Source organism: Protomyctophum bolini (genome assembly GCF_963924005.1).
Source record: "Protomyctophum bolini genome assembly, chromosome: 16".
NCBI lineage: Eukaryota > Metazoa > Chordata > Actinopteri > Myctophiformes > Myctophidae > Protomyctophum > Protomyctophum bolini.
Window position 1 is genome coordinate 10,077,759 of NC_137877.1, and position 17,189 is coordinate 10,094,947.

The 17,189-nt window shown below is 43.5% G+C and overlaps 1 protein-coding gene across 2 annotated transcripts in view; it reads right to left on the reverse strand.

Annotated features, from left to right (window-relative positions):
• mao (monoamine oxidase) overlaps positions 1–17,189 on the reverse strand; it is a 49,240-nt gene that overhangs the window by 29,891 nt on the left and 2,160 nt on the right. Inside the window, exons 1-3 of one of the 2 annotated variants that reach the window (XM_080786611.1) lie at positions 8,656–9,236; positions 3,118–3,212; positions 2,050–2,187 (exon numbers count right to left, since the gene is read on the reverse strand). In XM_080786611.1, coding sequence (XP_080642737.1) covers positions 2,050–2,187; positions 3,118–3,212; positions 8,656–8,770 — 348 coding nt within the window. In that variant the 5' untranslated portion in view covers positions 8,771–9,236. Of the gene's footprint in view, positions 1–2,049; positions 2,188–3,117; positions 3,213–8,655; positions 9,237–17,189 lie in introns of those variants that run through there. The other variant, XM_080786612.1, reaches the window with a different exon arrangement.

A 17,189-nucleotide genomic window follows, 5' to 3' on the forward strand; every position in this document is an offset into this window, starting at 1 on the left:
AATGCTGTGGAAAAGGGGGAAGGGTGGGGAGGGCTATACGACTGGTGAAGAAGCATACTTTTGGGACAAAACAGTTTTTAAGGTAAACCACACCAATTCAACTCATTGAGTTGCATTGGTGCGGTCTACCTTAAAAAAAAACATTTTGTCCCAACCAGACCCTTTGGAGTGGTCCGGGCTATATAATGGTTGAGCCCCCACAGCATCTTTTAACATTGGTCCGGTTGCTATGGCAACGTCCCCGTCACCACCAGCTATGGGACGTAAAATCTGATCGGAATCCAGCAGAGCTGTCCATGGTGGATCTTCTGCCATACAAAATTCGGATGTAATTTGTGCCTTTGTAGCGCGTCGCTCCCGACATGTAAACGTTTCTGGTGAGAGGTAGACAGTATGTGCTTGTGCCAATGATACATAGGGTGCGTTCGGAAATGCGACCTGAACGCACTGGTGTGCTCTCTTGTCGTTCGTTTATTCAGTGCACTCGGTGCGTTGTCGTTCGAAAATCCAGTGCGCTGCGCACCGGGTGTGCCGAGTGCCCGCACTGAGCGACCCTACCCTGAAGCTGGGGTCGTCCGGTGTGATTCGTGTGAATGCGTCACAGCTGTGGTCGTTCGTAAATAAGGCACACTGAACGCACTCTGTGACTCTGTGTCACCGCCCACCACACTCAACAAACTGACCACATTCCCGGTGCACATTTCTGAACGCACCCTAAAGTGTGTTGAGTGTGTGTGTGGGGTGGACGCGGGCAAACTCCTTCTCTTACAGTTAATCACTGCACGCTATATGCTGCAGTCGGTTGGTTTTCATTGGCAGCTCGCAGGCTTCAACATTGGCACATTTTTATTTATAAAGCCATTCTGGGTGACTTGCCTTCTTATATTATATCTAAATTCGACCTGGTCCAAAACGGCCTAAATCTCAGGTCAAATGCTTGGCTGCGGTGTGTAGTGCCAGCATTTAAATCTGAGGGGGGCAAAAAATGTCTGGCCTTCTTTGGCCCTTGGTCATGGAATGACCTACAGTCCAGAATAAAACTGGCTTTGAAAGTTCCTTTGAGAACTTTCAAGAGAATCATCTTTGATGTACAATCCAACACTTGCACATGTCGGGATATGTTCTAGCTTATTTTCATGCCTATATATCTATTATATCGGCTAATTTCGTTGAGTTTGTGTATATTTGTGTATACTGTATTGTGTATTTTGCCCTGCTACTAAAAAGAAAAAAGTAGGTCAGGTGACTTGTTGTATTTATGTATAGGTATTTTAAGGTGTATTACGGATGTTGTATTTGCTGGTTCAAAATGTAACTTTGATGATGTTGTATTGTAGTGTAATTTTTATTTCTGCCTCTTGGCCAGTTCCCACTTGTAAAAGAGACGCAGTCTCAATGTGACTTTACTGGTTAAATAAAGGTTAAATAAAATAATGCGTACGGTGGCACTGGTAACTCCGTAAATGCTAACAGCTAGCCGGCAGAGAAATAATTAAAATAGTGTTGTTCAGCCCAGACAGCTAGCGTAGTGGTCTGCGCACCTATATAGGCTCAATGTAGCCTCAGTCTGATAGCGCGTCGCAGGTTCGAGTCCCAATCCCGATGGCCTTTATTGCTGCGCGTCATTCCCCATCTCTCTCTTCCTGTTTCCTGTCAAACTACTGTACTATCAATAAAGGCATAAAAGTCCCTACGTAAATCTCTCTCTCTGTCTGTCTCCTGGCTTGAGAGGCTTCCTAGCACGCAGGTGAGCACAACAGACCCTAACGTGGTCATCATGATGACAAGCAGTCAGTTCAGAAAGCCGTGTGTTAATTATCTGCAGAAGATAGTCAATAGTGACCAGAGGTCCAGAACGCAACTCCCAAGGCTCAGGGATTTGTCAAGGTCTGACATAATGAGTCATTATTCAGTGGTACTGGCTCTGGGAAAGGCTAAATCACTTTCAAAATCACAAGGTGGGGCTGCACGCGGTCAGTTCATGGTCATGTGCAACCGACAAAAGGAGATGGTCAAGGTGTTGCATATCGTCCAAAACGACGTACTCACATTAACGTAGTGCACAAGGCGCTCCTGCTCATTGACCTTGTAGGTCTGGACGCCATACTCTTTGGCCAATCGCAGGATGCGGTTCTGTGTGGGCCCGATATAGGCCCCGCCCAGATCGACCCACTTTGTCTGTTCATTCTGCATTAAAAACGTAGCCAGGAGAGAAAACAAAACATCAAAATGTGTATTGTAGAAAGCTATAAAGAAAATAATAGTGTAGAACAGGGGTTTTCAACAGGTGGTCCACGGACCACTGGTGGTCCGTGGAAGTATTGCATGTGGTCCCTGACCATTCATTTAGTAATGCAGGATTTGTTGATTTTTAAACCAGGGAACTGAATGACCTATGATGACCATCCATGTAGTCGTTTACTGACAAGTTGGAGGTCAAGAAATTCCACAGAAAAAGTTTAGTTTGAATCTCAAGAGGGGGAAGTGCATCGAATTATCATTATTATTAGGAAATTATTAGTAGTCAATGGACCATTGGTTGAGAAACAGTGGGATGTATGTATACACATGGGATGCATGCCAAGTGTTACAAATGCACTATATCCCATTCTACAACAGGTCGTTTCGAGGAAGCAATCTGATTGGTTGAAACGGCTTCTAGCCGTGGGTTAAACCAGCACCATTCACCACCTAATCAAAACAAAGATGCTCTGTTTTCCCAGAGCGCTAGCAAACTCGGTGGCAAGGCTAGCTAGTTTCTTGGGAGATTTGGGGTCGTAGTGACATCATCTGTCATTAAAAATATTACACTTGAGGGTGTGGTTTAACGTGATTATTGCCACTTCAGTGATGCTTGCGGAACTCGACTTCGTCTCGTTCCTGACCTCATCCCTGTCGTGGCAATAATCACGTTAACCCACACCCTCTCGTGTAATATTGCTTAATTAGCCCATATCCCCACCCAGCCAACACAACAGTGGTCCCCGGGTTGATTCTAAGTCAGGGTGGTGGTCCCTCGCCTCGTTCACAATCAGTTGAAAACCCCTAATGTGGATTTCTGGACATAAGGAAGACAGCAATTGCTTCGTGAATATAATAGCAGGTGCTGGCTGTTACCTGTACAGTGAAGGTCCGTCCACCAACCCGATCCCTAGCCTCCAGAACTACAGGATTCAACCCCTGGGCCTTCAACAGCTTCGCTGCACTCAAACCTGCAGACAGGGAAGCAGATGCGTGCCGGTTACAACATTATATTTGTCACATACTGTATTTTATGTTCTCTCTTTTTTTCTTTATTTCCCTTCATCTTTATCTCCGTGACCTGGCCTTGATTTTTCTTCAGGACTCCCGGGCTGAGCTAAGGAATGAGGGAATTAAAAGACAAAAGATGGCGACGTTTTGTTTCATTGTGTGCTTATTTTTTAGGCTAAAAGCCCTTTGTGTTAACCTGGTGGTGCTGGGTTTGTGATGGAATAATAGGAGAGTAACATGGCCAAAGTAATACTAAACCAATGGCTAACAAGATTGGGGAAGATAGAGGGAACTCCCTCTAGTGTTGTGACCGTGGACTTTGTTGACATTTGGGAAGGATTTTGACAGGTTAGATGGGTATCTGGTAGGGGTGAAACGATACATACCACGCACAAAAGTGTATAGCATTGATACAATCGATTATTTCAATAGCAAAACGATTTGACACCGATTATTTGCATTGCAAAACGATACGATATACATAGTCAACGTTGCTGATTTTTACTATATCTATTAGTTACTATATCGTTACACCCTAGTATCTAGTGAATCTTAGTCTTAACCCATTTTGGGGCGGGAACCCCTTTTGGTGTTAGCACTATGTTATGCTTTAGCTATTGAAAAATAGCAGATCTACAAGCTCATAGCGCGCCACCGAGTGGCGCGCTACGAGCTTGTAGGTCTGCTATTTTTGAAAAATCAAAGAACGACTGACATAGAAACATAGCTTTTTCAGAAAACTGTCATTTTCAAACAGACATTTTCAGAATCTGATCTCAGGTCAGAATGGGTGCAGGGCTACTGCAGGGCTGCAGTAGGCACGAGAGGCACACAGGCAGAGCAGCTGACATGCTTATCATGTGAGGAGGAGAGAGAGAGAGAGCAATGCCTAGAGCAGGGCTTTCACATCTTCACTGACCGACTGACTGTCTGACTGACTGACTGACTGACGGCCTGACACATTTTCCACACACTGACTTCAGGCAATCTGTCTTAACTTTAATTCAATAAGACATTACACCAACCCACACCACTCTGTGCGTGCGCGCGCGCGCGCACACACACACACACACACACACACACACACACACACACACACACACACACACACACACACAGAGAGAGAGATTAGCATCGTAAAAGTGGTTCTGTTACTGGGTTAAACATGCATTAAAAATGTGGGTTTCAGTACAAAAACAGCTAAAGATAGCCACGGCCCATATCAAGAGCCATGACAATAGTAGGCAACATAGAATTTATAACTTCTATATGGGACGGAGCATACAAAAGAGGTTTGATTACAATCAACCAAATCTTTCTAACAACTCCAAGAGAGGTACTGTATGCTCTGCCACCAACAGATTTATATAGTGTGGGAGGTCGGGTGGGAAATACAACTCAGAGTGCAGTTTCAGGGGTTAGACACACGATGGCGCCCCTTGCTTTATTTCTCCAACAGGTTCAAACAACGTCAGTTTTCACAAACAGAACTCAGACAGTAATATTCTTTTCATGAGGTCCCGGTTCCGAGGCGGGAGTCGTCACTGCAGAGGATGAGAGGGGATGTTAGCATACGGTCAGAGCACAAGGTAAGTACAAAGTTGGGGCCTGAGACACCCGGTCTAGGCAGTCTACCAACTGGACCTTTGTATAACTCTTTCTCTTCTTCTTTTCCAGGTCCCAGAGGAGGCCAGGAGGCTTCCCCGGAGGTAGGTAAGGGGGGTGCGTATCTTTCTCTACCCACAAGGCACAGAAGAGTACTTTAGAGTAGAAGTACTCGGATACGGGGTGGTGAGTAATTAGAGTAAAAGTACTTGGTATGGTACCGGGCGAGTATGGTACGGAGGGCCCCTTAGGCTCGGCCAACAGGAAGGTACACAAGCATTTATATTCTTATTTCTCTCTATCTACTGGGTGGCCGTGTCGGTACGACAACGGCAGTCAGGGGGTTAACACAAAGTAAGCGCTCTAGTTTCTAACGGTCTTCTTTCACCGGGCCTGGCGGCGCAAGCCAACTTAAAGTCTCTTCAAAGGGTGAAATAAACATAACACGGGCCTGTCTTCTTTCACAGGGTGGACGTGACACTTTATCTAGAGCCTGCTAGCTTCCATTAGTCTCTACGGGGTTATCTTCATTCAACAATCTTCAGTGTACAACACCACGGTGACACTCTTCATTCACAGTCTTCATTTAGCATCGACAGGGTGACTTCCTTCATTCACAATCTTCGTTATTATCCTTAGCTGCTCATTTGCCACTATGAGTGCCTCTTCTTAATAACACGGGTGATAGATAGTGAACGGTTTGTCTTACTGCGACCTTATGGAGCTGTTGAGCTGCCGTTTCCATACGGGGGTCCCGTCTTCCGCACTCGTCCCCGATACGAGCCAGGTGGGTCTCCAGTATGCATGCGGCTCTCCGTGTATACTTGTCTATGGGGGGCACACGCTCCTGCGTGTGCTTCCAGCCCCACTCCTACAAGCCTGGTGATGTGAGAATAAGAGAGCAATTGAGTGGTGATACAAACGATCAAACAATAAACATAGTCCATACGTGAGAGTCCATAAGTGAGAGGAGTGTGGACTTACCATCCAACGCCGAGTGGACGGCATATGCTGCGCGAGCGTCTGTGTGTAGCAGGGATCTGATACTGCTAGGTGCGCAGGTTGTTTATAAAGGGCGCGGCCGGAATGAGGCGCAGCTGATTTAGAATTGCTCTGGGATAGTACACTGATTCTATGACACGGCCGTGGGCGTGCCTGGTTGTCATGGTAACTCGCCCCTCCCCCTGAGGTGAGACCTGACAGACTCCACAATAGATATTTACAAATTTAAAAAACTATATTATAAGAAATAAAGACTGGGACGCAATTAAAAGATTACCGAAAAATATGGAGCAACATTTCATTGAAATCTCTGAACGCCCAACACCAACAAAAAAACAAAGTATCACTTATATATAAAAAAAATATTAAGGTTAGATATGGCTGATAATACTCTTCATATTAAGGGACAATGGGAAATGGAGCAGAACATTATAATAGAAGATGATATATGGGAAGATATATGTTCTGGCTGTCATGGAGGACTACAGAGCCAAATATGGAATTTGACTGGAAAGCGAAAAGGAGGTTCTTTAGGACTCCTTTGACAGCCAGTGCATACAAACCCAACTCCATGGATAAATGTTGGAGAAACTGCGACATGACTGGTGACCATATACCCATATATTTTGGGACTGCCCAAAAATTCAGACGTATTGGAAAAAGAGAAAAACAGAATTAGATAAAATCTAATTTTATCTAATCTACTATGGATCTATGGATCAGTGGCGACAAAAAGTTAAACAAATATCTAAGATGGAATACATGACAGCCCAGCTTCAAATGAAGCTTCCTTACTTCAAAAGGAGATTGGGAGTTATAGTGGCAGAATATCTGGAAGCAGAATCTACAAATGACGCTGCCCAGATACACTGAATTAAAAACTAAAAATATCGATACCCTATATTAAAAACCTCCCATATCACAGTGAAAAGTAAAGGTGTAAATTATCCCCAAGGCAAAAAATACTATACTACTACTAAACAATACTATACTATATATTTTTTAGTTTTCTTTCTTTTTCTTGTCATTTATTTTACTTGTACACTTAAAAAAATGAAGTGAGAGAAAAGGAACATGTTCTGTAATATGGAATGAAATTGCCTGTAAATGATTTTATAATGGCAATAAACAAGTTAAAAAAAGAAAAAAAAAGATACCAAAACTGAATCTCTAAGTAATTCCAGATGTCTACATTGACTGTCTAAAACTAAAGTAGTAAATTAAAGAATTGGGTGTGGACTGTTCTTGGATCCAGTCTTTAATTTGCTCTTTGGAACTAAGACTTCTGAATACACTGGTGCTCATGTGCTTGTGGCCTAGAATAATGCGTAACAGATTTGCCAACAAGGTATTTAATGCATTTGGCAACCTATTTTTGGTAAAGCATGATATTGTTTGCCAAAAAAAAAGAAGTGGTTCTGTTTTTTGTCAGTCCAGCAGTCATTCGAGAGCCTCTTTCACTGTGAGCCAAAATGAGAAAGAGAGGGAAGGCTGTTTACATACATGTTGTTTATAATAAATGAGCTTCAGACAGCATTCGTCGCAAAGACCAACCACGGAACAATTTGAAACACAAACAGAACAAAGGGGTCACTTGCCGTAAAGACGCCATATGAAAGTAAAATCGTGAGGGAGAGAGAGAGAGAGAGAGAGAGAGAGAGAGAGAAACAGGGAGAAGCCAAAAGAAAATAAAGGCCCAGTATTCTCCTCCACACTTGGAGCTATACTCTCTCAACAGGAGCTCACATCTGTACAAATGTTCTCGTGCTTTTGGCATTCTATACGCCAGTCCCCCCCAACCACCACCCATTTTCTCTCCTTGCAGATGAAGTCTGATATTAGTTTAACCTCACATCGGCATGTATTACCCAACTTCAGCCTTCCCCCCTCGTGTACAAACACCCCCACCCCACCCAGGGTCTGTGGAAAGCATTAGGTCCTGGTCATGAGGGCGCCGGCACATCTTCCCCCTCGCTAAATTGATACCATTAGTTGTGCTCTACTCAAAAGGTCAGACTCTGCGTCGTCCGACAACAAAAGCACGCTTTCAACTGTCTCCATCTCACTGTTTATGCCCGGCAGCACTCACCTGGGATTGGAGCAAACAAACAAATAGTGACTGCAGTGCACACTGAGATGTGGCTTTGATCAGAGAGGCTGATAGAGGTAATCAAACATAATAATCTAACATAATTCAAAAAGGGTGTAATTGGAAGCAATTGCCAGTTCAAAGGATGCAGAAGCCTTCCTTTGTTGTCTGCCCTCCATCTCCATATCACAAGATAGTTTCAGTCACCTTCCCCCTGTGTACACTGCAGAGACACCATTTCAGAATTAGACTAGTAACTCTAGTACAGTGGTAACCAACCTTTTCAAGCCCAAGAGCCCATTTTATTCCCAATTGTAAGCCAAGATCTACCACTAAAACATGTTAGAAAAAACACTTGTTTTTTTGCTATTTCTGACAGGCTCAATGCATGTACATACACACATCCACACAAAGACTAAAGCTTAAATTAGAATAAATACTTATAGTAAGTTATATTATCAATGTCAAATAATATTAAGACAAATGTATTAGAAATAAAAAATAATAGGACAAAAATACAAATAAACTTCTTTGTTGAGTTTTTTTAAATAAAACAAAATGCAAAGGACATGAATTGCTTTTACAGCACAATATTTTGTTTCTCATTTCAATGAATATTCACATTGGCAGATGTTCAAATGACATAGGCATAACATGACCATATATATTTGCACAGATATGGTGACATACTCTCAGGGTCAGCCCACCTTTAATGAGACTGCTGTGACTCAGTGACTGCACTTTATCTGCAAGCGTTTTTAAATCTGGTTCATATTTAGTGATTGCCAGTCTGAGGGTGTCATTAAGATGCGAGTCAGTCATACGAGTTCTTCATGATAGCGTCCCAGACACGTTGAATACTAAACTTATTTGTAAAGTTCGAACGCCAACTTTTAACCAAACGTGGGAGAAACACTGCACGGCTGCACGCACAAATAAAGAGTGCGCACTCGCGCACGCACGGATTATTATCGATCAAAACAATCCTTAGCGTCGCTTACAAAAGCATGTGTTGCACACGGTTGCACAGCATGAATGATAAGTAATCACCGACCTGGCTGGATAAATATCAGTGGTCCATATCCATTGTGTGACCTGCTTAACGAGCAACGGTAGGCAGCAGAGTAAGTTACCAGCTTAGTAAATTAATAGTCTACTGTAGCTATGTGTCAGATGTTCTGTCTGAAGTAGTCAAGTGCAGCCGTGCACAGTGTTTCTCCCACGTTTGGTTAAAAGTTGGCGTTCGAACTTTACAAATAAGTTTAGTATTCAACGTGTCGGGGACGCTATCATACTGCGTTCACTCTGACGCTGTGTGCTGCCTGCGACTGCGAGGGAACAACAGACACACAGGACACAGCACATGAGCACATAGTGCTAAAAGGGGGAGGGCCGAGGGCGGTGCGGTGGAAGCAAGGGGAACAGATCTTCAAGCTAAAATGCATCGAGCCTCTACACGTTGTTAGCTTGTAGATCTGCTCTTTTTTGCGTACGACATTCTGCTGTGTATTGGCAGTGATGGCTGGCTGCCCGTCACTTCGCGATCGACGTGAAAGCTTCCCGCGAGCTACCGGTAGATCGCGAACCCCAGGTTGGTTACTCCTGCTCTAGTACAAATGCAAAATATAAGGTGCTTACCCTCTTGCCCCAAGTGTTAGTTCCTTAAGCCAAATTACAATACCGCAACTTTCACACTCGCTCACTCCCCTCGCGTCCTCCACTCGCTCCTTAGCTCCGCCCCCAGCGAGGAGGAGAGGATTCGATGCGAGGACAGAGTGGTGGAGTGGATTTGTCTCGAGAACCGGAATGTACTTACGCCCATATATTATAGCCTACTTTTATTACCACACAAAAAGCCAGTGGCTTGTTGTGGGCCTTTCACTTTCATATACATAGGCTATAGATAGGCTACTTTATCATTCTGAAAGCTCTATTAATTCAGCGAAAATGTGTCTCTTCAACAAACAGCAACGCTTTTTAATTTAATGTTTATGCGTGTGTGTTGCGCATGGGTCAGCCGCAGCGCTAGTGGATTGGGAGAGTTTAGAACTTAGGCTATCACATATGGGGAAATATGAGGTCAGTGTAAACACTGGGAAATATCTGTAGGCAGATACCATTCCAGCTACAAAGTTGAGCTGAGGTGAACTGCCAGAGGGAGTTGCTAATTCAGCTGACTCAAAGAAAGATAAATCACAGAGACAGTTTGGCTGTGGCACGCAAGTGTTAATTATTATTATCCATTTTTTTTTAGATAGGCTCATAAACAAAGTATATTGCGGTGCTAAAGTTCAGAGAGACAAGGTGAAACTATTGGACTACATCCGACTACTGTGGTGTGTAACTACAGTTCTGTCATATTTAATGATAGAGTTAGAATAATCGCTGTAAGAAAAACATTCCGCTGAAAAACAGATCATACACTCAGTGACAGAAACATTGCCAGTAACTACTTCTTTACCATTCACAGCAAAGAAAGGAGACCATGCAGGCCGTGGGAGGCTGTGGGCCCGTCCGTGGCCTCTCTGTTTGGCCTCCTGCCCAAAGTAATATACTCTGAGGCCACTTCAACGCCCCCTGAAGGCATTACTACAGTATGAGGAAAAGGTCAGCCATTCTCCTGTTGCAACTGTGCATGGCCAAAAGAGCTATTCTGTACAAAATGTGGATGTCTCATCCTCCTCTCTTCCTCCCTCCTCCCTCCTTTTCCATGACATAGCCCATTAACAACAACCATCCATCCAAATTCCTTGAAATCACCTGTTCTCACCATCCCATCTGTTCTCCTCTCTCTCTCCTTTACGTCTCTCCTGATACCCCTCAAATGCACACCCCCCCACGCTCCCCATTGCTGCTTCTCTCCTCCTTGGGGGCTACGGTTGACCTAATTGTGTCGTCTCTCTGTGCTATTTGGAATTAAGGAAAATAATACTGATAGCCCTGTTGTCTGCATGTGTATTCACATTTTGCACACACACACACACACACACACACACACACACACACACACACACACACACACACACACACACACACACACACTTAACATCTTATTCTTTACTTGCATTCACATTTTACAAGGAATTTCTTGAACATAAGCAATAGTGGATGCGCAAGCTTGAAAGAAACTCTACAACAAGTGCACTTCAGGATACAGATCACGGGTAGTGTCTGCATCTGTATTCACATTTTGCACGTGCGCACATGCACGCACACACACACACACACACACACACACACACACACACACAATCCTAACATCCTGTGCCCTTTTGTGTGTTGTGTTCATTACTAGAAAATACAAGACAGGGAGGACAATCACAACAGTGATGTTGTTTCCCTGACAACAGTAATTGCTAAGATGCAGCCACTTGGCAGGGAGTCTGGGAACAACTGATGTACATGTATGTTTGTGTGAATCAGGACTGAGGAGAGTACAGTATGTGCTTTTTGTGTTCAGTTTTCCATTCTTTCAGTGTGAAAAGGCAGATAATCTCTACTAGAGCCTGCAGTGCCTAAAGTAACTTGGCATAACCAGTTCATCTCACGCCACAAACATGAATTATTGTTGTTTTTCCCATCTATTTTCAATATTCTCAAAAAGGTTATGGCAATTGTCTAACGAATAAATAAAGCAGTTTACATCCGAAAATAGTCTATCAAGAAAAGATGAAATGCAGTGAGGAGAAATTGTTTTTAAATGTTCAATGTTCTAAAACATCAAGTGTACTTCTGTATTCTCCTGGTTCTTTTTGCAATCTCTGAACACACCTAGGCAAATTCCAAATCAACTGTAAGTTGGTTTTGGCAATAATACAATGATATGGGAGTGCTCTCTGCCAATAGCTCTTATTATTAAGTGTAGACATAAGAGATTATTTTGTAACACTGACTAAGTGTTGTGATTCAAGCCATCTACTACCTGTCTCTCTACTGTCAACCATCATTCCCTGTTCTTCAATCTCTTACATCATCCATTTTTCTATTCCAATCTGTCTCTCACTGGTCTCTTTACCTATAGCCTATAGTGTTGATTATAGTTCATAGCAACAGGTACTCCAACTCAGCAGCCAGGTGAGATGTGACTTGCATCTTTAGTTGTGTCGATCAGTATAGTGGGGAGTGCTGTCACTCTTGGCTAATCGTTCAAACAACACCCACAAATCATTCATCACATATTTGCTTTTCCCCCCGGCCATCTGACCCAACTCACCACCAGAAGGTGATCAGTTCAGTCCCTCTCGTCCAAAACATGGGGCCTCAAATCAGATGATACAAATTAAAAAATGGATCATTGACCTTTAGCTTATAGGTTGCTCTGGACTGGTACCATGTACATGTACTGTAGCATCCTAATGTCGCATGGTGCATGTTGACAAAAGAATATGCCTAAGCCTTACCCAAACCTTAACCTCACAAAGACACATGTGCAGTGAGTGCAGATATTTAGGAAAAAACACAAGACAGTGAATAGAAGAGAGGGAAGGGACAAGCATTAGGGTATTCTTGGTGTATGAGAAGAGTTCTTCCTCTTGCAGGACACAAGACAGAAACATCAAACAAGTGAAATCACGGCTCTGAGAGGATGTCTATTGATCCAGAGGGTGAGACGTTTACAAGGGCCACTGCAATCACATTTACCCAGCCTCTCTGTTGTCAGGATGGAGACACCGATTGGCTGCTTAGAGGCAACAAACAGAACAGCGATGCTGAGAATAACAATGACATGTCGGCTACTTGGCTTGAAATACAGTGCGAGAAAAAGACAGGGAGAGACAACGAGAGAGACGACGAGAGGGAGAGTGACAGCTTTCTCAAGGTGTAAACTTCCAGAGTCTTGAGGAAATGGGTTTATAAAAAAATGAATATGCTGTTTCATTGGCTTGGCATCATGCTGTTCCTCCATGATCAAATCTGTACTGTACAAAGTGCACTTTGATGGACAGGCTAGTTGGCACGGTGCAGAGATCAACAGAGCCAACGGTTATCACCTAACACCTGTTTCAAATCAAAACACATCCCACACGGACAGCAATGGAGCCTTTATGATGCCAGTTGTGCACACATCTACCAGCTACCTGTGCCTTTCAAGCAAACCAATATTAGGAGTATGAGTAAGTATTATGACAGCTGAATATAATCTGACATTTCTCACAGCTCCAGTTGACACGCACAAAGACACGAACCCAGTCATCGACATCTAGACATGGAGAGTAGACACGCGTATAATGCACGCATGCAGAAAACTCAAACAAACACATCTAATGAGTATATGATAGCATTAAGCTGGTAGTTTTTCTTGTTTAAACAGCTGGACAGAGAAAGCTCCATTTCAGGATCGCTGCCTGGACTGGTGGTGGTAATTAGGCTGTCTGCCAGAACATCCCCAACGAGGCGGAGTTCACCTCCCCTTGCGGCAGAGAGGTGAGAGTGTGTACACAAAACTCAATGGCTTCACCTGCGTTTTCCAGGTCAAAATATGTTGGGAGCATTAATTAATTGTCCACCTCAATGACTGAAAACATTTAACCAGATCTATCGTATAGCTGACGTTAGAATACTTTTGAACATCTATGAACAGCAATTTCACACAATATGTGCTTGTGTCTGCGGCTTCTGCACGCGCACGTTTTAGTTTGTATGGAGCAGCGGTCCCCGTTTAAATATTAAACGAGACAAATTGACCTCATGACTGAGGACATTGTCGGGTCAGTTTTATGGTAACAGATAGGGATTGTGAGGTTAAAGCTACAGGGTTAGGTTGGATGCATGCTATGCAGGTAAAACATATTTTTTAATGTAGCCACAAGAAAGTAAAACAAAGGTGTGTGTGTGTTTACGACTGTGCGTGCGTGCGTCCTATATATCCACATATATGAACCTGAATAGGCATATATATATATATGCTGGATATCTTCTGCATATACTTGCCATATATTGGCATAATATGTTAATATATTTAAAATAAAATCATAGCACCACCATTAGCCTTTTCATGCCACGCACCCCCTAGAAGGCGCTCGTGCGCCACAAGGGGTGCACGCACCACAGTTTGGGAACCACTGGCCTAGACTGAACCAATCTACTACACACAACACACAGCAGTAACACAGGCCTAGACTGAACCAATCTACTACACACAACACACAGCAGTAACACAGGGTTAACCACTTTCAACCTGGCCTCTCTGTTTTGGGCATGTCAGAAAAATAGGCGAACATTTTCAAGGATTTCGGGGGAAATAGATCTACAAGCTCAGCTTGTAGATCAGCTAGTTTTGCCATGGGACAACAAAGTAAATGGCTATGAACCATTTCCAGACGTTATATTACCCGGTGCATGTACTGTAATCTAATTACTGTTTCCTCCCCTCTGCAAACATGCTTTACACACTGTGCTGGTCCAAAAATCTGGTCTCACTTTCCCTCTGCTAGCGGAAACACAAAAATGGTGAATTGGCAAAGTCAACGTGTTGGAAAATGCATTCAGCCGTGCCGACCTGCATTCTCTATTGAGCATGTTGTAATTACATAGTCATTTAACTTTAATACAGATTTCAACTGGGTGAAGGTCTTTGGAGAAGAGGAATCCAGCTGCGTTTATAGACCAGTTACCCAGTGAGTGCAGCCAAGTAGTAGCAAGTAGCCTCAATCATCTCCTGCTGTTACGGTGGATTGATGTGAACTGTGTTGCACAATCGCATATACATCTGTACACTGTAGAATTCTAGGTGTTCATTTAACTTAGTTAACTAACACTCAGGATTTTGCCATATAGAATTACTTTTCCACCAGTAAAAGTGTGTTTCTGCATGAGTGTTCACTTCAGTTTAAAATGTGGAGGCCAACTCCTTCCACTTCAACTCTTGTGGAATGCTCCGTACACATTTTATTTAAACATAACCACGGTCCGATCCCTCTCAGATCTTCATCAGGCCAGAGGGATCAAACAACCAACTAAGCCTTCCTTTTTAAATTCAACTCATGTGTTTTGCAGTTTATCTCTGCACCAAGGAAAGGGGGAAATGTATGACAAACAGAATGTGTGTGTGTTTGTGTGTGTTTGTGTGTGTGTGTGTGTGTGTGTGTGTGTGTGTGTGTGTGTGTGTGTGTGTGTGTAGACCTTCATACAAATTAATTGGAGTCTAACCTCCCTACCAGTCCCCTACTGTTTGTTATTATTCTTAGCCTTATAATCTCTTCCCTTCTCTGAAGAGTTTCCATGGCTGTGTACTCCTGCACTGCCGTTCCACTTCTCATTAGTGTGGTTGCCCTAAGGGGCAACCAGACTCTTGTAATTGTAACACTTTATTATTCCACACCTGGAGTAAGACAAATGGAGTAAGACAAAGTTTGGCGCCCTACAACAACAAGCAGTTTTGACTGTACGCACTTGAGCCATATGTCAAATTGACCGGAAAAATCGGGAATCGACCGCTTGTACTTTGCTAAGAGAAATGTTGTATATTTTATTTGATATGAATTTATTAGTGAATTAAATTTCCCCATTGACATGAATGGGGAAATGCAAAAAAACACATTCAAGTATTTTTCCCTCTGAGACTGTAAGCACTATAGTTACAAAACTTTCAGGGATATTTCCTAATTATCACTAAAATTAATTAAAAATATTTTTTTTTAGGTCGGCCTCATGGTGGCGCTATAACATCCCACTTTACCTTTTGGCTCATAACTCTTGAACCGTAGGTCGTAAAATCAAAATTATTTTTACCCTGGATTCCTTGGGTCATGACGCATCTCCCCATATAGGCCACGCCCTTTTCCGCCATGATGGATTTTCCGCCATTTTGAATTTTGTCCAAAACACACTTTTCGCTTTTCCCACTACAGATTTTGTCCAAATGTCACAGAAATCGGCACACGTGATCTCTGGACCCACCCGATTAAAAAACCGACTTCGGAATTTCGGTAGTGCGTGTCGTTCGGCCGTAACCGTCGACCGAAGTCAGTAGGAGGGGCCTATATCACGAAAAACGCCATAAATCACGCACGGCATGTCCAATCCATCCGAAATTTGAATCGCATGTCCGGGGTGGTTCGTTCGACCGAGTTCCGAAAGCAATTCCATTTTCGTCCACAGGGGGCGCCGCAAACGCCATAAATGTAACCGTCTGTCGCGAAAACATGAATTTCGGGGGTCAAATCCCCTCCCAATTACTTACACGCGACCTGAGGCGTGACTCGAAACCGTAGCAGGCCGGCGAGATCAGCGGGAGGGGTATATACGCAAGCCGCCGCGGCAACCACACTCTGCAATTTTTCAAAATTGCGACCTTTCTAGTTATATCCTGTTTTGCACTCTTCTCCCTTTTTTTCTCTACCCCCTCCTCCTTCCTTCAGCATCCCTCCTTCTTCCCTGCTGGTGTTTGGTAACAGGCTGTCAGATGTGTTTAGTGTTCTGGGAAAGTGGTGGCTCGCCCTTAAGGCTATGGCAGCCCTACTGGCTGGTGACTGGCTGAGTTGACAATTGCATTAGCAAATAAGAATAGAGCAACATCTCTCTGCAGAAGAGAGAGATATATAAGAGAGAGAGAGATACCGAGTAACAGAGAAAGTTACAGAGTAACAGAGAAATAAAGGGAGAGATAGACCATCCTCATCCTTGTTTTTCATCTGTCATTTGATTGGACAGTAAATGTAATATGTGGACCTCATTGTCACCCAGTAAAGGGCACCCGTTTGGTCAAATGGTGTAATTACAACGTCCTAATGTGACACAAGGAGAAAGTGACAGTGGCAGGACACAGGACGGTGTGGCAGGGGTGGGGACAAGGCAGGGGGTGAGACTGAAATTCAAGCTGGCACTGACCTAATATTTACTGACTGTGTGACAGGCAGACAGCCAGCAGGTCTTGTCTTGGGGCAGTGTTCCAGGAGTTCAACCGCTGTCAGGCATCATAAGGTGACATAACAGCAGTAAACCCTAAACCTAACCCTAACCCTGAAAGACATCTAGATTCTGCACCTTTCACCTGAATGCCTGTCCCTTCATATATAAAAAGCATCCTACTTGTAGCCAAATTGTCTATGTGGACACTGGAATATTAAAGGGTCAGGCTAAAGAAAAGGCATACAGTGACTTTTCTTTCTCACCAGACTGCAACTTCACTGTAATCTTTGCAGTCGTCTTTGGTCTAACTAGGTACCACTGCCACAGGAAAGGTGTTTGCCAACATTAGTTCAGTGCCCTTGACTGACTCCTTAGTATTTTATGTACTTAG